The following is a 25,096-nucleotide window of genomic DNA, read 5'->3' on the forward strand; positions in this document are numbered from 1 at the left end:
ATATGCAGATGATACAACCTTGCTTGCTGAAAGTGAAGAGGACTTAAAATATTTACTGATTGAAGATCAAAAGGCACAGCCTTGAGTATGGATTACATCTTAATGTAAAGAAAACAAAAATCCTCACCACTGGACCAATAAACAGCATTCCTATCAACGGAGAAAAGAGTGAAGCTGTCAAGGACTTCATTCTTCTTGGATCAACTATCAACACTCACAGAAGCAGCAGTCAAGAGATAAAATGATGTATTGCATTAGGCAAATCTACTATACAAGAACTTTTCAAAGTATTGAAGAGCAAAGATGTCAGCTTGAGGACTAAGGTGTGCCTGACCCAAGCCATGGTATTTTCAATAATCTCATATGCATGAGAAATCTGGACAGTTAATAAGGAAGACCGTAGAAGAATTGATGCTTTTGAGTTACAGTGTTGGAGGAGAGTATTGAAAGTGCCTTGGGCTGCCAAAAGAACCAAGAGATCCATTTTGGAAGAAGTGCAGCCAGAGTGCTCCTTGGAGGTCAAGATGACCAAACTTCGTCTATCATACTTCAGACATATTGTCACGAGGGACCAGTCACTGGAGAAGGATATCATGTTTGGTAAGGTGGTGCGTCAGAGGAAAAGAGGAAGACCCCCAGCGAGATGGATTGGCCAAGTAGTAGCATCGATGGACTCAAGTGTGGCAATAGTAGTGAGGTTGGCCCAGGATCGGGCAGTGTTTCATTCTGCTGAGCATAAGGTTGCTATGGGTCGGTACCGAGTCGATGGCACCTAACAACAACAATGTCCTGGTGTGTCTCTCTGCTACTTATAAGGCTTTCAGTGACTAAATATTCTGAAGTAGTTTGTCACTCCTTCTTCCTAGTCTGTCTTCATGTGGAATCTCATCTGAAACCTGTCCACCAAGGGTGACCCTGCTGGTATTTAAAATTCAAGAGGCATAGAATTGAAGTTGTCATAGACTTCATTCTTCTTGGATCAAATATCAACACTCATGGAAGCAGCAGTCAAGAAATCAAACAACATATTGCACTAGGCAAATCTGCTGCACAAGACCTTTTTAAAGTGTTGAAGAGCAAAGATGTCACCTTGAAGACTAAGGTGCGCCTGACCCTAACAATGGTATTTTCAATAACCTCATATGCATGCGAAAGCTGGACAGTAAGTAAGGAAGACTGTAGAAGAATTGATTTTGAGTTATGATGTTGGAGGAGAATATTGAAAGTGCCATGAGCTGCCAAAAGAACCAACATATCTGTGTTGGAAGAAATGCAACCAGAGTGTTCCTTGGAGACCAGGATGGCCGAACTTCATCTCTCATACTTCAGACATATTGTCAGGAGGGACTAGTTGCTGGAGAAGGAGATCATGTTTGGTAAGGTGGAAGGTCAGAGAAACAGAGGAAGAAGACCCCCAGTGAGATGGATTGTCCAAGTGGTAGCATCAATGGCTAAAGTGTGGCAACAATTGTGAGGTTGGCCCAGGATCGGGCAGTGTTTCGTTCTGCTGTGCATAAGGTCGCTATGGATCGGTACCGACTCGATGGCACCTAACAACAACAATCAACAAACTTTGCAGTCCAGAGATTAATCCAGAGCATCACACTAGGACTCCATATTACAAAGTAAAAATGACTATTGGAAAAGGTCTATGTTAGAAAAGATCAAGATAATCTACTACTCTGAATATTGTTTAGAAAAATTGATTCAGAAATTTAAAATTTGCTGTAGGAAACCTGGTGTGGCACTATAAGATAAGCACTGGACTGCTACCCACAAGGTTAACAGTTTACGCATATCAGACACTCCTCAGAAACCCAGTACAGGGTCACTATGAGTCAGAACTGACTCAATAGCACTTAACAACAAGGAAATATAAGAAGACCACGGAGTATAATAAGTCTATTTCAAAAGCTGAAATAGAAGTAGAATTAGTTTAATTGAATTCATTATTTTTGTAGTTCTTTTGCTTTTTACATCTCTGTCTTTCAATTTATTACCGTATTATTAGATTTCTAACCTACTATTGAGGCAGGGGCATTCTTAGGCAATATCCTGCATTCCTGAACTGAAGGAATGCAGAAAAGCCTGTTTGTTGACTACTAACTCAAGTTGTTATCACAAGACTCACTGCATTGGTGTGAGCCAGAGGTTGAATGAGGACACTGTGAGAAGCACATACTAATATATGAAATCACTGTTGTTGTTGTTGGGTGCCATCTGGGTGGCACTGAATCATAGTCATCTTATGCACAACAGAACAACACACTGCCCTGTCCTCACAATCCTTGTTACACTTGAGCCCATACTTGCTACCACTGTGTCAATCCGTATCTTTGAGAGTTTTGACCTTTTTCAAGGTTCCTCCATGATGTCCATCTCCAGGGACTGATATGATAACTCCTGATAATATGTTCAAAGATTAAGAGACAAAGTCTGGACATCCTGGCTTCTAAGGAACATTCTGGCTGTACTTCTTCCAACACAGACTTGTTGTTTCTTGGCACTTTGTTGTTGTTAAGTGCTGTCGACTTGGTTCCGACCCATAGCAACCCTGTATAGGGTTTCCGAGGAGCAGCTGGTGAGTTTGAACCACCAACCTTGCAGTTCATACGGCTTTGCAATCTGGTACATTAACCCACAAGGCCACACCAGGACTCCTTTAAATATACTTCTCCAACACCATAGCTTAAATGCACCAATTCTTCTACAGTCTTATTTATTCACTGTCCAAGTTTCACATATATCAAAGCATATTGAAAATATCATGGCTAGGGTCAGGCACACCTTACTCATAAAACTAACATCTTTGCTCTTCAACACTTTAAAGAAGTCTTGTATCTTGTCTGTTAACCGTCACTCAATGCATAATAAAGAATTAACAGAGCAGCCATCTAAGACACAACTAATGGAATCTCCATGTGTGGAAGAAACAAGAGTGATGAGAATTGAAGATTCTCAATTAGTCCAATAGACTAATGAAACATGTAAACATAAGTCTCTATGACTCTGAGACCAGAAAAACTAGATGGTGCCCAGCTTTCACTGCAAATTGCTCTGAAAGGGATAACATAAGGAGGTCCTGGTTAGAATGGGAGAAAATGTGGAACTAAACTCAAAATTCCCATCAGGTCTGGAAAGGAACTCACCCTCAGGGCCCAATTTTCAGCCAAGCAGTAGATAGGTATATAGGGGGACAACAACACTAGTAAGGTATGCTCACCATGGAATGGTGAGTCATTCAAAATAAAAAGGGCAACATGTTCCTAGAGAAAAAGTAGATGGGTAGGTGGGCAGAATGGAAATAGGAATCACAAGGAGGAAGTGGGATTAGAGCTATTGCATGGAAGGAATTGTAATCATTGAGATGGAACGAAGTGTGTGATACGTTGAATGTAACATTGATGATCTTGTCTGTAAACCTTCACTTAATTCACCATAAAAAGTAAAAAAAAAAAAAAATCATGGTTTGGGTGAGGCATACCTTAGTTCTCAAAGTGACATCTTTGTCTTTAAAACTTTGAGGAGTTCTGCAATAACTCATTCTATTTCTTGACTGCTGATTCTATGGGTGTTGATGGTGGATTCAAGCAGAACGTAATCCTTGACAACTTCAATCTTTTCTGTTTATCAAGATGTCGCTTATTGGTCCCAGTTGTGAGGATTTTTTCATTATTTGGTCATCCCTAAATGCGCTTTCACACCCTTTGTCATGTTCACTTGGGTGGGTCATTTTTCTTTGTGTGCTTTATGAATTTTAGAGGTTGTTACCTTTCTCAGATTTCTTCAGTTTTTGCTCACGCTGCTTTCCGCTTTTGCTTATCATTTCCTCTCCTATGTGATAGCGCCTTCTCTCTCCCTGGTTCAATTGGGACTTGAGGGACCCAGATCTCATCTTTCAACTTTCAATCTCTCCGGAACACATTATGGGCAGTCTGCCCACTAGCAGGCACTGGCACTAGGTGAGATACCAAGTACTGTTCAATATCCACCAGGGGCACAGTCCCTCGTCTGTTTATTAATGTCAGGGCTGGGTGCTGTCCTTCCCTGCTGGGTGAGGCCCACTTGTATCTGAGCTAGGAGTCAGCAGAGGTGCAGGCTGACTTTCCTCCTTCTTATGGGGAAGAGGTCCTAGTACTCCCCAGAGAGATCTGTTTTTTTTTTTGGTTTCAGAGCCACAGTGGCCCAGACAATACACCTTTTGATTCTACTACTGTTGTTGGTAAGTGCCATTGAGTAGGTTTAGGCCCATAGTGAACCTGTATAGGGTTTCTGAGGAGCAGCTGGTGAGCTTGAACCGCCAATCTTACAGTTCAAAGTGACTTTTCAGTCCAGTGCATTAATGCACAGCCACACCAGGACTCCACTATGGTGGTGGTGGTGTGCCGTTGAGTCGGTTCCAATTCATAGCGACCCTGTATAGGGTTTCCGAGGCTGTAAAATCTTTACGGGAGCAGAAAGCCTCATGTTTCTTCTGTGGAATGTAGTTTCGAACTGTTGACCTCGAGGTTAGCAACCCGATTCACAACCACTAGGCTACCAGAGCTCCATATGGTCATGCGCCGTGGAGTGACTTCTGACTCATAGCGACCCTGTACAAGGTTTCTGAGGCTGTAAATCTTTACGGGAGCAGAAAGTTTCATCTTTCTGCCATGGAACAGCTGGTAGTTTCGAATTACTGACCTTAAGGTTCGCAGCCCGATTCATAACCACTACGCTAACCCTCTATAGGAGTTCTTATCAGTGTGGCAGCTGAGAGCAGTTAGGGGAGGGGTAGTCACACTCTGAATACGGATCCCCAGGGAGGTCTGTTTTGTTGGGATCAGAGCCTGTCCTACAGCATGTTGGCTGTGATTGCAGCCCCCACTCAACACACAGCAGCCTCAGCCAGCAGTCCTCAGCAGACTAACAGTAATTGAACCCCAGGGAGGTTTGTCCTATAAATTTCAGGATACCCAGCCGGGCAGATAGAGTGCTGACTATGAGAGCAGATTCCACTGCAGGGCCTTCAGTAGCAATTCACAGCTGGCTTGCAGGTGACAGTGTCTGAGTGAAGGAAGTCAGCCTTGCTTTTATTAGAGTTCTCTAAGTAGAATGTTGGGGGGAGTTGTTAGTGTTGTTAAGTGCTATCCAGTCAGTTCCAACTCATTGTGAATCTGTATGAAGCTTCCAAGGCTAAACATTTTTATGGGTGCAGAAAGCCTCATTGTGCTCCTGCAGAGCAACTGGTAGGTTTGAACTGCCGACCTCGTGGCTAGCAGTCCAGTGCTTATCCTTCAGTGCCACCAAGGCTCCTATCCACTAAACATACCTGCTTCTTACAGCACACAGCAGCCTCAGTCAGCAGACCTCGGCACAGACTGAAAGTGGGAGCAGACAGATCTGAAATGACTCCCTGTGAGGTCTGTTCTAAGTTGGTTTGAGTCCTGAGCTTGGGGTATGCAGGCTCTCAGAAAGTTTACAATGGGAACAGACTCCACTGCAGAAGCCTTCCATAGAGATGTGCCATAGGAAGCCACAGTGTCTCCATGGGGGAGGTACTGGAGTATTTCAAATGAACCCTGGGAAAGGTCTGCCTTGCTTATCAAAGTCCCAGTCTGCACTCTATTGGCTGTGGGTGTAATCTCCACTCAAAATGACTGTTTCTTAGCACATAGCAGGCTGCAACAGTTCTTAGCACTGTTTCGAGTCCCTCAAGATCCAACACTGTTTCCTTGTATTTCTTATATTTGTAAAGGAGGGTAGGACTGCTGATTTGTTTATTTCACCATTTCACCAGAATCTATCTGAACTTAAAAGAGTTTTAATATTTGACCTTCTAATTTAAGAGTTTGTTGTTGTCGTCTGTTCCGACCTAGTATAGCATTTCCAAGGAGTGGCTGGTGGGTTTGAAGCACCGATCCTGTGGTTATTAGTTCAGTGTTTATCCAGCAGTGCCACACCAGGACTTCACTAGAAATTGTTTTTCAATTTGTTTGCAACAAAGATCCCTCATTTTATTTCGTTGCATTCTAGATTACCGTGTTCCAGCATGAACTACTAAAGGCCTATTTTCTGAATCTTTCAGTAACTAGTTTCTTACTTTGGTTCAGTGAGCATTTACTGAATGCTTACTTTGTACCAGGCACTATGCCAGAGGTGCAAAAATAGAATCAAATGTGATACCTCCCTCTCTTAGCAGTCTAATGTAACACCTGCATGATTTCTGGCACACACTTACCAATGAGCTCTGTGACTTGTGGAAAATTTCCACTTCCAAGCCTCAGTTTCTTCACTTATATAAAGAGCTAACCTCTATTGTAGGAGTGTGGTGGCTCCATACGATAAACACTGTACTGCAAACCACAAGGTCTATAGTTCGAGTCTGCCAGCTACTCCATGGGAGAAAGATGAGGCTTCTGCTCCCACAAAGATTTAAAAGCCTCAGAAAGCCTATACTGGTCACTATAAGTTGGAGTCAACATGAAAGTGCTTAACAACAACCTCTTTGTTGGAGCCCTGGTAGTGTAGTGGTTATGAGTTGGGTTGTTAACTAAGTCAGCAGTTCAAATCTACCAGCTGCTCACAGTCACTCATAAGGGGAAAGACAGCCACTCTTAATAAACCCTATACAGGATGGTTGAGTCGGAACTGACCCAACAGCACTTAAAAACAACACCATGCTAGTCTACTGTGATACGTTAGAGGCAAGAATTTGTCCCTAAATTTTGTTCTAGTAGTCTCAAGCATTACAAAATTTAAAAGTATAGTAAGAGATAGACCCAGAGACAGTGAGAGAAAAATGTAGAACAAACCTCAAGTTTCCAAAAAGACCAGACTTACTGGTAGAGACTAGAGTAGACCCCACGATTATTGCCCTGACATATCCTTTAAATTGGAACTGAAGCCATTCCCAGAGGTCACCTGTCAGTCAAATAATATACTGGTTCAAAAATGAAACAGTATCATCAGTGAGTACACAGTTATCTACATGAGATAAAATGGTTAATATTTACCCAAGTGCAAAGATGAGAAGGTAAGTGGGGGCCAGAAACATAGTTTAATGGAAACAGAACAAGCAAAATGAAAATAATGACAATGCTAACACATTGTAAAAAATGTAACCTGCGTCATTGAACAATACATATAGAAATTGTTACATGGGAACCTAATTTGCTGTGTAAACTTTCATCAAAAATACAATTAAAAAGAGGGGAGAAGTGAGAAGTGTAACAAGGAATCTGAAGCAACAATATTCCATACTAATGGGCAACAATTATAAGAATCAGAGAAGGTGAAACAGTAATAAAAATATTAAAGTTAATGACATTAAAATTGAATTACCTTTTTGAGGCTAGACATACAAAGGAGAACTTAGAAGTCAGGATGGGAAAAGACATAGGCAAAGGAAAAGAGAAATTCTAGGAAAAGGTTCTAAAATACTTATCTAACAGAGCTAGAAAGGAAATTACTTTTGAGAAGAAATAAAAATAGGAGATAAGTAAAGGTCACAATTCAAGTCATATGGAATAATAGCTGTGGCCAAAGGAGAAAAGAGAACAATTTAGCAAGTAAAGAATAATTATGCCAGTTTTATTTTTCCAACATATAGCTGTAAAAAAGTAAAATTAGCAGTGTGTTTACAAAAGGACCTGCAGGGGGAGCAACTGACAACCAACCTAGACGGTGTGTGCTGTTTGTGTGAAGACACAGTATAGTGCCAAAGATGAACTATTAAAGCCATGTAGATGACAAATTAAGGTGTGAAAAATGCTCATCTGACATGAAAAACATACCTTGATTATAAATTCTATAAATGAGTTCCTAATAAACATTTTTGCTTAAAATTTTTTATTTTTCCTCTGGTCATAATTTGCTAACAAAGAACGTAAGAGTATTTGAGATTTTGCAGGAACAAACATGCAAAATTAAATAAAAATGCTCAGGACTGTAAAGCATTTGTTTTCCAACAGACTGCTGAGGTATCATAAACATTAAAATTTAAAGCAAAGACATGATCAAAATGTTACAAAGCAAATCAAGATTGGGGATTGAAAAGGCCAAAACACTAAAGGCAGACCCACCTAGAACATTCATTATCCGTAATTTCTGTGAGTCCTGAAAACTGTAAGGATGACAGACAGATATGACTGGTGTGTAGTAATAGCATTCATCAATATCATGGCCAAAACACAAGCAATTCATAGATAACCAACTCAACAGCACTTGCTTCTAGTTGATTTGATCTAATGTAAACCTTGTAATATTTAGAAAATTGAAAGATGTTTTTACATTGAACCATCAAGTTCATAATGGTTAATTAACCCTAGCTTTATTATACATTTCTATTTATCTACCTCTGGTGTTTAATTTTAAGTGAATGTAATTAAAAATTCAACATAATGTGGCACTGTAGGGATCAGCACAGGACTGTAAACCACAAGGTTGGCGTTCAAACCCACCGGCTGCTCCTCAGAAACTCTATACAAGGTCGCTATAAGTCAGAACCAACTCTGTGGTATTTAATAACAGTAACATGTCCTATCATTATAATTATCAGAACAAAATCAAGGAACATTCAAATACATTTTATTGCTGGTTCCAAGTTATTACATTTTTGTGTAGTTCTACTTTTTCTTTTAAAGGGATTTAAAACATCATTTACCTGTAGATGAACAATCCTCTGAAATATATCTTCTCTCATGCTCATCTCGATATCGAAACGAGAAAGTCTTTTGTCCGCTTCTGTACTTGCTGCTCTTACTTCTTTGTCAGAGGAGACATGCTGGGGAAAGTCTAGCATGGTTCTTTCGACTGTTGACAGAGAAAAAAAAATCACAACTTTTTTCTAGTAGTCAATGAGTTAATTGAGATTCATGGTGACCCCATGTATGTCAGAGTAGATGTGTGCTCTACAGGGTTTTCAATGGCTGAGTTTAAAAAATAGGTGGTCAGACATTTCTTCTGAGGTACCCCTGCAACTTTCCAGTTAGCAATCAAGTGCAATAACCATTTGCACCACCAAGACTTTTAAAATCAGTATTCAGTCAAATACACTAAACAAGATGTATGATCCACCACTCAGCTGTCAGTTTGTCACACTGTGTTGCTGTGATGCTGAAAGCTATGCCATTAGTATTTTAAATGCCAGCAGGATGAGCAGTGGTCGACAAATTTCAGCTATGCTTCCAGACTAAGACAGACTAGGAAGAAGAGATGGAATCCTTATGAATGTTCAGCCACTGAAAATCTTATGACTAGTAGTGCAACACTGTCACACAAGCCCCTAAATATTGAATACTGAAACATTACGAATAGTATCAAAATATTGTCAGATACAGTGCTGGAAAATGAGACCTTCAGGTTGGAAGGCAACTGGGAAAAAGCTGCCGCCTCAAAGTAGAGCTGACCATGATTACACAAATGGAGTAAAGCTTTAGAGGCCTTCATTTTCTAAAGGACAAACTCAAAATGAGGAGAAAAATATGCAGTCATCCATTACTAATCAGAACATGGACTGATTGTATGAATGTAGGAAAATTGGAAGTTGTCAAAAATGAAATGGAATTCATAATGATTGATACCCTGGGCATAGTGAGATGAAATGGACTGGTTTTGGCCATTCTGATTCAGATAATCACATGGATTACTATACTGGGAATGATAAATTGAAGAGAAATGATATCACATTCATCATCAAAAAGAACATCTCAAGATCTGTCTTGAAGTACAATACTGTCTGTGATATGATAATATCCATACGCCTATAAGGAAGACCACTATTATTCAAATTTACACACCAATCTCTAAAGCTATTAATGATAAAATTGAAGAATTCTACCAACTTCTGTCTGAAATGGATCAAACATGCAATCAAGATGTATTGATAATTATTGGTGATTGGAATAAAAAGGCTGGAAACAAAGAGGAAGGATCCGTCGTTGGAATATATGGCCTTGGTAATAGAAATGATGCTAGCGATCACATGATAGAATTCTGGAAGATTAATGACTTCTTCACTGTGAATAGTTTTTTAAACATATAAGACAACTATACATAGGCATGGCCCATACCAGGTGGGATACACATAAATCAAATTGACTACATCTGTGCAAAGAGCCAATAGAAAACCTCCAAACTGTTGCTGTTAGGTACCACTGAAATGGTATTGACTTTATGCACAACAGAATGAACAGTGCCTGGTCCTGCAGTGAATTCACAATCATTGTTACACTTGAGTCAACTGCTGCTGACACTGTGATCCATCTCATTGGGGACCTTCCTCTTTTTTTCACTGACCCTCCAAATTTACCAAGCATGATGTCCTTCTCCAGAGACTGGTCTCTCCTGATAATATGTCCAAAGAATGAGAGACGAAGTCTGGCCATCCTGGTTTCTAAGGAGCATTATGGCTGTACTTTTCCCAACACAGATTTGTTTGTTCTTCTGGCAGCCATGATATTTTTAATATTCTCCTCTCACACCACAACTCAAATGCATCAATTCTTCTCTAGTCTTCCTTATTCACTGGCCAAATTAAAATGCATATGAGGCTACTGAAGATATCATGGTTTGCATGAGGTATACTTAAGTCCTCAAATCGATGTATTTGTTCTTTTTTTTTAATGTTTTATTGTGACTTATATGATAGCTTACAAGGGAGAACATTAGTTTTACATTCATCCTATCATATATCTTTTCATTGCCATGGTTACAATCCCCTCCAAGCATCATCAACCAAGCCTGGCCCCTGAATCATCAGCACACAGCCCCTCTCTCTCTCTCTCTCTGGGTCTGTAGTCCCTAGCCACTCCATCTCTCCACGTCATAATCTTTGCCTCTATCTCTGGCGTCACTGCTTCTCTGGGTAGGGTCCCGCTCTCTGTATTTGTTCTTGAACACTTCAATCTTTCAATGTTATTTATTGGTCCAGTGGTAAGGATTTTTGTTTTCTTTACATTGAGGTGCAACCCATACCAAAGGATGTGGTCTTTGATCTTCGTCAGTAAGTATTTTAAGTGCTTTTCACTTTCAGCAGCAAGGTTGTATCATTTGCATATCCCCGGTAGTTAATGAAACTTCTTCCAATCCTGATGCCACGTTTTTCTTCATATAATCCAGCTTCTCAAATTATTTGCTCAGCATACAGATTAGATAAATATGGTGAAAGAATAAAATTCTGATGCACAATTTCCCTCATTTTAAACCATTCAATGTTCCTTTGTTCTGTTTGAACAACATCCTCTTGGTCTATGTTCAGGTTCCTCATGAGCACAATTAAGGGTTCTATAATATTCATTCTCCGCAATTTTATTTATAGTTTGTCATGATCCACACAACTGAAAGCCTTTGTGTATTCAATAAAGCACAAGTAAACATCTTTTTGGTATTCTCTGCTTTTACCCAAGATCCATCTTATGTCAGCAATGATATCCCTTGTTCCATGTCCTCTTCTGATTCCAGCTTGAACTTCTGGAAGTTCTCTGTCAATGTATGGTTTGAGCTGTTTTTGAATTATATTTAGCAAAATTTTACTTCCATGTAATATTAATGATACTGTTGGATGATTTCTGCATTCTGCTGGGCCACCTCTCTTTGGAATGTGCACAAATACGGATCTATTCCAATAAGGTAGCTGTCTTACAAATATATTGGAATAGATGGGGGAGTGCCTCCAGTGCTGCCTTAATTTGTTGAAAGATTTCGATTTGTATTCCATAAATTTCTGGAATCTTGTTGTTTGCCAATGCCTTCAATGCACCTTGGGCTTCTTCCTTCAGAATCATTAACTCTTAGCCATATGCTACCTCTTGAAGTAGGTGATCATGGACCACTTCTTTTGGGTATAGTAACTCTGTGTATTCCTTCCATCTTCTTTTGATGCTTTCTGCATCATTCAATATTTTGCCCATAGAATCCTTCAATAATACAAGTTGAGGCTTGAACGTTTTCTTCAGTTCTTTCAGCTTGAGAAATGCTGAGCGTGTTCTTCCCTTTTAGTCTTCTAACTCCAAGTTTTTGCACATTTCATTTTAATATGTGACTCTGTCTTCCCGAGATACCCTTTGAAAATTTCTGTTCCACTTTTTTACACCCTCAATTCTTCCATTTGCTTTAGCATTTCTATTCTGGAACGCAAGTTTCAGAGTCTCTTCTTACATTCATTTTGGTCTTTTCTTTCAGTTTTGTCTTCTTAATGACCTTTTGCTTTCTTCATGTATGATGTTCTTGAAGTCATCCCACAACTCTTCTGGTCTTTAGTGACTAATGCATCAAATCTGTTCTTGAGAGGATCTCTAAATTTAGGTGGGATATATTCAAGGTCATATTTTGGCTGTCATGCAATTGTTTTAATTTTCTTCAGCTTCAGTCTGCACTTGCATATGAGCAATTGATGGCTTGCTCCACAGTCTGCCCCTGGCCTTCTTTAGGCTAATGACATGAAGTTTTTCCACTGTCTCTTTCCATAGATGTAGTCAATTTGACTTCTGTGTATTCCAAATGGTAATCTTTTATGCTGTTTAAAAATGGTATTTGCAATGAATAAGTCATTGATATGCAAAAATTTTATCATGTGGTCTCCAGCATTGTTTCTATCACCAAGAAGTGTTTTCCAAAGACTGATCCTTCCTCTTTGTTTCTAACTTTTGCATTCCAATCATCTGTAATGATCAACACATCTTGACTGTCTGATTAATATCAGACTGTAGAAGTTGGTAGAATTCTTCAATTTCATCATCCCTGGCTTTAGAGGTTAGTGTGTAAATATGAATAACAGTGGTGTTAACTAGTCTTCTTGTGTTGTTGTTGTTAGATGCCATTGAGCCGGTACTGACCCATAGCAACCTTATGCACAGCAGAACGAAACACTGACTCATCCTGGGCCAACCTCACTACTGTTGCCATGCTTGAGTCCATCGATGCTGCCACTTGGCCATTCCATCTCGTTGGAGTCTTCCTCTTTTTCTCTGACCCTCCACCTTACCAAACATGATATCCTTCTCCAGTGACTGGAGGCCAAGATGGCCAAACTTCGACTCTCATACTTTGGACATATTGTCAGGAGGGACCAGTCACTGGTCAGAGAAAAAGAGGAAGACCCCCAAGGAGATGGATTGGCCAAGTGGCAGAGAAAAAGAGGAAGACCCCCAAGGAGATGGATTGGCCAAGTGGCAGCATCGATGGACTCAAGCGTGGCAACAGTTATGAGGTTGGCCCAGGATGGGTCAGTGTTTCGTTCTGCTGTGCATAAGGTTGCTATGATCAAGAGCCAATGATACTGAAGGAGGAAATCTTTCAAGAAAGTGAGGCGGCACAGGAGGCATTCACTTGTCTCTGCCAAGAAACTTGAAGACAACTATCTGGCCGCCTGATTAGAAGAGATCCATATTTGTGCCCATTCCAAAGAGAGGTGACCCAAAGGAATGTGGAAATCATCGGACACTCTCTTTGATATCCCCTGCAAGTAAAGTTTTACTAAAGATAATAAAGAAACAGCTACAATCATATATTGACAGAGAACTTCCAGAGGTTCAAGCCGAATTCAGAAGAGGCTGTAGAATGAGGGATATCATTGCTGATGTCCGATGGATCTTGTCTGAAAGCAGAGAATATCAGAAAGATGTTTACCTGTGCTTTACTGACTATGCAAAGGCTTTCGATTGTGCCTTCCTTGTAGTCATATGGATATTATCCTAACAAAGACAGCATTGTACGTCAGGATACATTTTGAAATGTTCTTTATGATAATGAATGTGACACCATTCCTCTAATATTTGTCATTCCTGGCATAGAAAAATCCATGTGATTGTAAGATTCAAGATCATTGATACAGTCCACTTCTGCTCACTAATGCATAGGATACTGATGTTTATGCATTTCATGTTATTTTTGAAAACTTCCTGTTTGGTTCTATATCATTAGCAAAACAAGACCAGGGGCAGCCTGTGGAACAGACCATCAATTGCTCATTTGAAGGTTACACTGAAGCTGCAAACAATTCAAACATGTCCATGAAAGCCAAAACACGACCTTGAACATATCCCACCTAAATTAGAGGTCATCTCAAGAATAGCTTTAATGTATTAGACACTAATGTCCGAAGAACAGAAGAGTTGTGGGATGACATCAAGAATATCATACATGAAGAAAGCAAAAGGAAAAAGAAAGAAGGAACTGACCAAAATGGATGTCTCTAGAAGAGACTCTGAAACTTACTCTCCTGTGTAGATGCTAAAGCCAATGCAAGAACTGAGCAAGTAAAAGAGCTGAACAGACATTTCAAAGGGTAGCTCAAGAAGACAAAGTCACATATTATAATGAATTGTGCAAAAGCCTGGAATTCAAAAACCAAAAGAGAAGAACAGCCTCAGAAATCCTCAGGTGGAAAGAATTGAAGAAAAATTTTAAGCCTCGACTTTCACTATTGAGTGATCCTATGGGCAACATATTAAATGATGCAAAAAAGCATCAAAAGAAGATGGAAAGAATACATAGAGTCATTGGATTAAAAATAAATGGTCAATATCCAACCACTTCAAGGGGTTAATATGTGATCAAGAGCCAATGGTACTCAAGGAAGACATTCAAGGTGCTCTGAAGGCACTGGCAAAAAACAAGGCTCCAGGAATTGATGAAATACAAATAGAAATCTTTCAACAAACTGAGGCAGCACTGAAGACACTCATTCATGCCAAGAAATCTGGAAGACAGCTACGTGACCAACTCACTGAAGAGATCCAAATTTGTACCCATTCCAAAGAGAGGTGATCCAATGGGACACAGAAATCATTGGGCAACACCTTTAATATCAGATTCAAGTAAAATTTTGCAAAAGATAATATTTAGCTGCGACAGTACATTTACAAAGAAATGCCAGAGGCGTAAGCCAGATTCAGATGAGGATGCAGAGTGAGGGATATCATTGCTGCTGTTAGATGGATCTTGGCTGAAAGCAGTGAATACCAGAAAGATGTTCATCTGTATTTTATTGACTAAGCAAAGGCTTTAGACTGTCTGGATCATAACAAACTATGGACAACATTTCAGAGAATGAATATTTCATAAAATTTATTTGTGCTCATGAGGAACCTGTACACACACCAAGAGGCAGTTATTTGAACAGAACAAGGGAACTGAATAGTTTAAAATCAGGAAAAGTATTTGTCAGAGTTGTATTCTTTCACCATGCTTACTCATATATATGTTGTGCATATAATGTGAGAATTTAGATTATATGAAGAAGAACATGGTCTCAGGATTGGAGGAAGACTCATTAACAACATATGATATGCAGATGATACAATCTTAGTTGCTGAAAGTGAAGAGGACTTAAAACACTCACTGATGAAGATCAAAGACCATATCCTCCAGTATGGGATGCACCCCAAATCCTCACCAATGGAGCAATCAATAACATCATCACAAATGGAAAAAAGATAGAAGTTGTCAAACACTTTATTTTGCTTGGATCCATCACCAACACTCATGGAAGCAGCAGTCAATAAATCAAATGACATACTGTATTAGGCAAATCTGTGGTCCAATACCTCTTTAAAGTGTTCAAAAGAAAAGTTATCAATTTGAGGATTAAGGTGGGCCTGGCCCAAGCCATGTTATTTCAATAGCCTTATATGTATGTGAAAGTTGGACAAGAATAAGGAAGACCTTAGAAGAATTGATGATTTGAGTTGTGGTATTAGAGGAGAATATTAAAAGTACCATGGGCTGCCAGAAGAACAAATTTGTATTGGAAAAAGTACAGCGAGAATGCTGCTTAGAAGCCAGGATGACCAGACTTTGTCTCTCATACTTCAGACATATTATCAGGAGGGACCAGTCCCTGGAGAAGGATATCATACTTAGTAAATTGGAGGGTAAGTGAAAAAAGAGTAAGGTTCCCAATGAGATGGACTGGTCCAGTGTCAGCAGCAATGGGCTCAAATGTGACAATGATTGTGAGGTTGGTGCAGGACCATGCAGTGTTCTTTTCTGGTTGTGCAGAAAGTTACTATGAGTAGGAACCGACTCCATGGCACCTAATAAGAACAACAGATGAATGATTATCCAAATGTAAGTTTTTCATTTATTTTTCAGTAAAGGTTTCTACGGTTGTCAAGAAACCGCATTCTCCAAATATGTTTGTTGTTATTGTTAGGTGTTGTTGAGTCAGTTCTGACTCATAGTGACCCATTACCCAAGTGAATGAAACACTGTCTGGTTCTGCACCATAGTCACAACGGTTATTATGTTTGAGCCCATTGCTGCTGCCACTGTGTCAGGTGATCTCATCTGGGGTCTTCCTCTTTCTCGCTGACCCCCCACTTTGCCAAGTATAATGTCCTTCTCCACAGATTGTTTCCTCCTGTGCCATTCATGTTTTCAGTGGCTAAATGTTCAGCCAAACTTCGTCTCTCATACTTTGGACATGTTGTCAGGAGGGACCAGTCGCTGGAGAAGGATATCATGTTTGGTAAGGTGGAGGGTCAGAGAAAAAGAGGAAGATCCCCAGCGAGATGGATTGGCCAAATGACAGCATCAATGGGCTCAAGCGTGGCAATGATGGTGAGATTGGCCCAGGATAGGGCAGTGTTTCATTCTGCTGTGCATAACGTTGCTATGAGTCAGTACCGACTCGACAGCACGTAACAACAACAACAACAAAACATTCAGAAGTAGTGTACTTCTCCTCCTTCCTAGTCTGTCTTAGTCTGAAAGTTCTGCTGAAACCTCTCCACTATGGGTGACCCAGCTGATATTAAAAATACTGGTAGGAGAGCTTTCAGCATCACAGCAATACATGCAAGCCACCACAGGATGACAACTGACAGACAAGTGGTGGATATAAAATAAAATGTTAAGTGCCGTCGAGTCGATTCTGACCCATAGTGACCCTGTACAGGGTTTCCGAGGCTGTAAATCTTTATGGGAGCAGAACGCCTCATCTTTCTCCCGCAGAACAGCTGGTAGTTTCGAACTGCTGACCTTGCAGTTCGCAGCCCAATTAGTAACCACTATGCTACCAGAAATATACCCTTAAACAAAGAATAATGCTGAAAGTCTGGTTCCAGGTCTTCTGTGCCACAAAGACCTGGAGCCAGAGTTCTTGCACTGACTGCCAAACTATAAACAATGCTGATGCCCAGCACCTGACACCAGACAAACTGGGTTGTTGTAGAAGGCATAATGAACTCTGAAAACATGCACTGATCTGAAAACTTAGTCTCAAAGACATCTCTTCTCAAACTAAGAGTGTTGAAGTACAATCCAAAAAGATACATTTACAGATGAGCAAGAACAAATATCACAAAATTTAAAGTATATTTAAAAGTGTTTTTTCACCCCTGAATTCTTATTAATCAAATGTGTAAGTTACCAGGCTGATTCATCATGTTGGTTGTAGAAGTCAGTACCTAGTTTACGGACAACCAAAATCCAGGGTGGGAGAAGCACATCAAGTTAAAAGTTCTGCTGAAAAGGGAGCCAATATATATGGTCTCTTTAGACTTTGCTTAATTAGATTAACCATCTCTTTTTAATCAGGTGTTTGAACTCAAGACTAGCAACAAGATTTCATGGTTAATAGTGAGAGTGAAGCAGTTGGTAGTAGGGACAGAAACTGAAAGAGAAGTACTGAAAGAGTTAAGAGAGAAACTAGCCAAGTCCCTATAACAATAGAGCACAGAGCAGGGAACTCTAGGTGTTCAGGGCAATGAGGTTACCAGGTCACTAGAGGTATGCTGGATTCTGAACAACCTTCCAAAGCCCAAAATGCATGTGACACCCAGTTCTACAGCTACCATATGTTTCCATGAGGGCTGGACACACAGTCAATATTCCGTAGCTGTACTTATCCTACAAAATATCTCCAAGTCTTATAGGTAAGCCAAATCAGTCTTCATTTCTTAACTTAAAGGGCCTAATATATCTATTATAAAAAATAATGTATGTTCATTTTAGGAAACTTGAAAAATAGAAGAAAAAGCACACTAAGGAAAATAAGAATCAACTGTAAACCTACCACTTAAGGTACTCATCATTAATAAAATTTGCATATCTTCTCTTAGTTTTCTTTCTGTGTCATTAAATTGCCTCCAGAACATGATTTTAATGGCTGCATAGTGCTACAGAGGAAGGATGGATCATAATTTACTTAGCTATTCTACTGTTGATGTTTAAGGGTTGTTTCTAAGCTTTTAATATGATGGTGGTGGCTGTGTGCCATGGAGTCGGTTCCGACTCATAGTGACCCTGTACAGGGTTTCTGAGGCTGTAAATCTTTATGGGAGCAGAACACCTCATCTTGCTCCCTGGTACAGCTGGTAGTTTCGAACTGCTGACCTTAAGGTTCGCAGCCCGATTCGTAACCATTACGCTACCAGAGCTCCTTTTTAATATGATGAGACCTACTTAAATATTTAGAGTCCTGGTGTGGCACATTGAGTTAATGCGCCAGACTGCAAGGCCATTTGAACTGCAAGGTCGGCAGTTCAAGCTCACCAGCTGCTCCTAGGAAACCCTATACAGGGTTGCTATGGGTCAGAACTGATTCGACAGCACTTAATAACAACAACAACTTAAATATTTACACACAGATTTTGCCTATATTTCAGATGATACAATAATTCCTTAGAACAAGTATTTATATTTGGGACTTCTGGACTAAGGTATTAGTTTCTTTTAAAAAACTTTGACACAGTTAATTCTCACTATTGACAGATTCCATATTTGCAATTGCTACTTTATGAAATGTATTTGCAACTCCACAATCAATACTACAGTACTGTTGTGTTAATTCACAGACATGCACACAGTCCTCTCAAATGAGGCTGAAGACATTTCCTTATTTCAGCTGTCATACGATAAAGCAGGGCCCTATTTATGGTCTATGTTATGGTCTACTTAATGCCATGTTTTGTTTTTGCATTTTTGCCGATGATTTTGCTACTTAAAATGGTCTCCAAGAGTAGCAGTGAACTGCTGGCTAGCATTCCTAAGTATAAGAAGGCTGTGATGTGCCTTACAGAGAGAATACCTTTTCAGCCATGAGGTATATTGCTGCTGGTCATTAATTCAATGATAATGAATCAACAATATCTATTAAGTCAGTGTGTCATTGTAGGATAAACTACTAACCATAAGGTAAGTGGTTCAAACCTACCAGGAGCTCCTTGGAAATCCTACAAAGGATCACTATGAGTCAGAAACGACTTGACAACACTTAACAATAACACAGCAACAAAGTATCTATAAACAGAAACACATACAAAACAAGGTATGTGTATCAACTGAATGATAAAAATATTGTGACTAGAGACCCACAGAAACGTGACTCTGCACAAAGGGGCTTCAAAAGTTCATGAACAAATGGAATTAAAAGATAATGAAATTTTTCTGTGAACTTTTTGAAGCCCCTTATTTCTCCTAGGAGCACCGGTCAGTATTCACTAATTCAGTTTGAAGTGACTCTAGAGAACATAATCACTATAAATAATAAAAATTGACTGTCTATATTGTCAAAATGCTCTCCAGATAGTAGTATGAGTAGAGTGTGTATTTTATAGCACTTTTGTCAACAGCATAAAAATTTTAAATCTTTGGTAATTTAATTCAAAGCAATAAATTAGCCAGTATGTAAAAACCAATCTCTTGTAAAACTGGAAAACTGATTGCCAAGACAAAAAGCATAAAACGGTCTATGATGCTCACAAAATGAAAATCGATATACCTCTGCGTCCTACTCACCGATATATTTCACTTCTATATCTGCCAGTGCCTGTAAACAGTTCTCATAAGTCACTTCTTCAATATCGAGCATTGCAACAGTATCATACACCTGTTTGGTCTGGACAATGAGCTCCTCAGTTCTTGTTTTAATTTGCTCTGGCGACAGATCCCATCTTAAAACGTTTCTGCCAGCTGCAGTAAAGGAAGACATTGTCTGAAGAGGAGGCATCACTTCTCTTCCTAACGTCATTCTGAGTAAGATCTTAGAACCACCAACCCTAAAACAGAATCAGAGAAAAAATAAAAATTAAGAATTTCTGTTGACTCAAAGTCAACAAACAAATATGCATTACTTAATTAAGTTTAAAATTAAAAGGAACGTTTGTAAAAACTGAGTAAATTTCTTTCAGATGTACAGATATGAGGGAACTTAAAAAACTTTGTGGAAAAATTCCACTATCTTTTCAACTCCATTTTCCACAAACTTTTTGAAGCCTCCTCAGAGTCTCAAAAGTAAATATACTTCTATTTTCCATTTTTCTTGCATAACATAATTATAATGAGATTCATACTTCCCAAACATGAAATTGTTTACTTTATCTAATTAAATTATATATAAACATACAAATGTGTGGGAGCCAAGGTTTATTTAGTAGCTACCAAGGGGCAGGAGGGAGGGGCATTGAAAGAATCACTAATTAAAGGATGTTAAGTTTCTGTTAAAGTGATAGATACATTTATAGACACACAGTGGTGATGGTTGCACAACATTATGACTATAATTAATGTCACTGAATTATACATGCAAAAAATGTTGAAATGGTATGTGTTTTTGTTATATATTTTTTAATCACAATTAAAAATTTATTTAAAAAATAATAAAGCTAGGTATTAGATACATAATAATTGTCCTTTATAAATCAAATCAGCAATCTTTCTGATTTAAATATTTTTCCTGGGATGTGTTCTACCTACTATGTATATATACTCAAAAATAAATGAATAAAATCTAAAAATTTCTTATACTGAAAAAAGTCATATATACACATTTTAAATATATCTTATATAAATCAAGAAGGGCAATAAGAATTTAAGACTTGGAAAATAAACTCTGATATATCTATGGCAGAAAGAAAAAAGAAAAAAAATTCTTAAGAATAGTAATATTAATACTTTTTACCCTCTAAACAAACAATCAAATTAATAATATTGACACCATACATTTGTGTATTATTTTAGAGCTTATATATATATCTGGTAGTGTAGTGGTTACGAATCAAGCTGCGAACTGCAAGATTAGCAGTTCGAAACTACCAGCTGTTCCGCAGGAGAAAGATGAGGCTTTCTGCTCCCGTAAAGATTTACAGTCTTGGAAACCCTGTATAGGGGTCGCTATGAGTTGGAACCGCTATAACCACCACCAACCATATATAATGTCAGTCCTGGAGTGGCACTGTGGGCTTATGCATCAGTCTGCAAAGTCATTTGAACTGCAAGGTTGGTGGTTCAAGCTCACCAGCTACTCCTCGGAAACCCTCTACAGGGTCACTATGGGTTGGAATCAACTTGACGGCACTTAACAACAACATATATAATGTATTTAAAAGCTAATATTTATAGCATACTTAGGCAGTGTTCTAAATGCTTTTCAAGTAGAAAGTCACTTAGTCTTCACAACAACTTAAAAGAATAACCATAAGTATCATGGTTACTCTCATTTTACTGACGAGGAAACAAAAGCATGAAGACATTCAATAACTTGTGCAAGAACACAGAACTAGTTTAATGCTGGAAATTAATATTAAATACCAAGAAGTATGGATTTAGGACTCATGAGCTTAACCTATATACTGCCCCATAGGTTGTAATCTTTACAGGGAGTCCTGTGTGCTGTTGTGGGATAAGCACTGGACTGCAATGTCAATTGGAACCATAAGGTGGAGGTTCCAACCCACCAGCAGCTCCTCAGAAGCCCTAAACAGGTTCTCTATAAGTTGGAACCAACTTGACGATACTTAACAACAACAATCTTTATGGGTGTAGACTGCTACATCTTTTTCTGCAAAGCAGCTGGTGTGCTTGAATGTCAACCTTTCATGAGCAGCCAGCACTTAACCACTTGTGTCACCAGGGCTCCTTCCTACTCTCTTACAAAAACCTCAAAACAACCTTTTAAGTTTGGCAGGACAAGATTTCTTTTTCTTCAATAAGAACCGAGGCTCAGAGAGACTAAATGATTTGCTTAAATTTATTCACTCAACTATTTTATAAGCATATACAATGCATCTATCTACTGGGATAAGCACTGGTGATATAATGGCAGACTCCCTCGGGCCATGTTATTGTACATAATGGAGAAGATAATGAAGAAATAGCAAGTTCTATGACACTGAAATGAGTGCTGTGATGGAGTAGGGAGAGGAAAGTCTGAATGATCTCTAAAGGGGTATTCATCCTGGGAGACACGGTTATCAAGGAAGATTTTCTAGAAGGAGCAATGAGCACACTGAGACTTGAACAATTTATAGGAACTATCCACAGGCTATAAGCAGAGAGAAGGCTGAAAAGGCATGCAGAGAAAATGAAGAACCTTGGAAATTGCTAGAGTTCCATCTTATTTTGTAGGCAATGGCAGGGGAGCTATGAAAGGGTTTTAATCAATGAGGGATTAAGATTTGGTTAAGATTTGCATTTTTTGAGAAATCGCTCAAACTATTGTTGTTAGGTGTGTTATCAAGTTGGTTCTGACTCATAATGTCCATATGAGATTTGAAAAAGGGAGACCATTCTAGAGGGAAACTGTTATAATCGTTATTATAATGATCATGCCATTATATAAAAGATCATGGCAGACCAAACTACAAACTAGGATGAATTGCAATGACGCTATAAGATAAGCACTAGACCTCAAGGTCAGTTTGAACTGCAAGGTGGAGGTTCAAACCCACCAGTCATTCCTTGGAAACCCTATTAAGTGTTGCAATTAGCCAGAACCAACTTGGTGGCACTTAACAATAATAAGATATACTCAGGAGGTGGAATCTAATGGGACTTTGTGACTGAGTGGATGTGGGGTTGGAAAGGTGAAGTTAGAGAGTCAAGGATGATGTCCAGGTTCCTGGCTTGGAACTGGGCAGATGAATGGTTACAGATTTTACTGATACAGGGATCATAGAATGAAGAGGGGACTGGTTGAAAAAAAGAGAAATTCCGTTTTGGACATGCCATGTTTGATGTATCTGTGACACATTCAAGTGGGATTCCTTAATATTAATAGTAACTAAAGTTAGAAAGTTGGATAAACCTGCCCAAAGGAGTGTGCAGAATGAGAGTTGAGCAACAAGGTCTTACCTGTGGCAATCTGTGCAGCAGGAACTAAAACAAGCTAGGATAGGTTCTCACCGAAGGTCAAATCTGTTCTAAAACCCGTTTATGCCTGTTACACTTGCTTGCTGAAAGTAAAGAGAACTTAAAATACTTACTGATGAAGATCAAAGACCACAGCCTTCACTATGGGTTGCATCTCAATGTAAAAAAACACAAAAATCCTCACCATGGAAACAATAAACAAGATCTATATACATGGAGACACATTACCAGGAGGGACCAGTCACTGGAGAAGGATATCATGTTTGGTAAAGTGGAAGGTCGGAGAAGAAGAGGAAAACCCCCAATGAGGCAGCAGTGATGGGCTCAGGTGCTATCTACGATTATAAGGTTGGCCCAGGACTGGGCAGTGCTTTGTTCTGTTGTGCACAGAGTGGCTATGAGTCAGTACCGACTCAATGACACCTAATAACAAGGATAGTTTCTAGGACACTATGAAAAGGAAGCCTTGAAAAAGAGAGGGCGTGAATAACAGTGCCAAATGCACCAATGGCAAGACAGACGGAAAAATCTCTATTGAATGTAGAACAAGAATGTCAGTGATGATTGCCCAAAGTAGCCTCAGTGGAGTGGTAGGCGACGTCAGATTACTATGATGAAGAAGTTGAGAAGATGGTAAAGAACTGGAGAGAATGCACCTAAGCAATCCTCTACAGATTTGGCTGTGAAAATTAGGAGAGGTAAAGCTGTATAAATGGAAGGGCTGAGGCACAGGAAGAAGGCAGTTTTTAGACAGGAGAGACCTGAATACTAATCCCCATCACTATCTTTCTGCAATAATGGATGCCTCTGTCTGTAAGCCACACTGGTGGACGATTACAACTAGGTGGTACACTATTTTTAATTATATTTTCAAATTGCTTTCTCCACTAGTTGAATTATACACGCACCATAGATCAATTCTGTTCCAAAACCTGTTTATGCCTGTAATACTTGTTATTAAGCAGCTTAAATATTTAGTATATGCAAAAGAATGGGGAGTGATTTGTTGTTTCTGGGATAAAAAAAACTTTTTTTTTTTTTTTTACAAAAAGTCACAATTAAAATTTCATTTTTTTTTAAAATGCTGGGATATATAGCATTTGGGGCCATGCATCCTGCCGTTCTCACCAGCCCTCGCCATAGCCCACCTTGCTCCTTTCCAGGTTGCCAGTCTACGGTGCCAGACTCCACAGGAATTGGCTCCCGCTTCTCTTCCTCCTTGTCCTCCCTTCTACCCCCACCAAGGCTGCTTGGTGCACTGCCTCAGCGGCTTGCAGGAGCAGATTTTTGGGTCCTTCTGCTGGGAACTTTAAAATTTTAAAGTCTGGTCCATGGCTCACATAACTTTTCCTGATTTATGCTGTGAATTGAACAGAATGATTTCAGGTGGCCCTTAAAACTACTGCAGGCCTATTGTGTTGTCTGGAATACTCAGGAAAGTGGATGCCACTCTGCTTCTCCCATCAGCCCTGAGAAAACAGTAAAACTGTGTACGAATATGATATTGAATGCTGCCTTATTTAAATGAGTAACTAAAATATGTAGTTGTTGAAAGTAACATAATTTCTCTTATACATTCTGATAATCTTGGTGATAAAATTAAATGCTACTTTTCTAGTCATAAAAAACAATAATGCTGGTATAAAACACTGGGGAAAATATGAAAGTTGATAAGGGTTTTGAACTTAGATTGTTGTTGTTATGTGCTGTGGAGTTGGTTCAGATTCATATTGACCCGGCATAGGGTTTCCGAGGCTATAAATCTTTATGGGAGCAGAAAACCTCAACTTTCTCTCGCAGGAACAGCTAGTAGTTTTGAACCGCTGACCGTGAGATTAGCAGCCCGATTCATAACCGCTATGCTACCAGAGCTCCTTAAGATTAGTTATACGTGCCATTAATTCCTTGTTCTACTTTAAAGAAAATGAAACTGGAAATCAAAGATGGTACATTTTAGGTAGCTTATGCAATAAAAAGCTCTGGTAGCATTGTTGTTGTTGTCAGGTGCCATCGAGTCGGAACC

The 25,096-nt window shown here is 39.2% G+C and overlaps 1 protein-coding gene across 2 annotated transcripts in view; it reads right to left on the minus strand.

The window, feature by feature from the left end:
* Positions 1-24,031, minus strand: part of NLN (neurolysin (metallopeptidase M3 family)) — a 106,256-nt gene extending 82,225 nt beyond the window's left edge. Inside the window, exons 1-3 of one of the 2 annotated variants that reach the window (XM_006870982.1) lie at positions 24,006-24,031; positions 19,723-19,982; positions 8,645-8,793 (exon numbers count right to left, since the gene is read on the minus strand). In XM_006870982.1, the coding sequence (XP_006871044.1) occupies positions 8,645-8,793; positions 19,723-19,954 (381 nt within the window). In that variant the 5' untranslated portion in view covers positions 19,955-19,982; positions 24,006-24,031. Of the gene's footprint in view, positions 1-8,644; positions 8,794-19,722; positions 19,983-24,005 lie in introns of those variants that run through there. The other variant, XM_006870981.1, reaches the window with a different exon arrangement.
* Positions 24,032-25,096: the final 1,065 nt, after the last annotated feature.

The sequence above is a fragment of the Chrysochloris asiatica genome, unplaced genomic scaffold, assembly GCF_000296735.1.
Source record: "Chrysochloris asiatica unplaced genomic scaffold, ChrAsi1.0 scaffold00157, whole genome shotgun sequence".
NCBI classification, from domain to species: Eukaryota; Metazoa; Chordata; class Mammalia; order Afrosoricida; family Chrysochloridae; genus Chrysochloris; species Chrysochloris asiatica.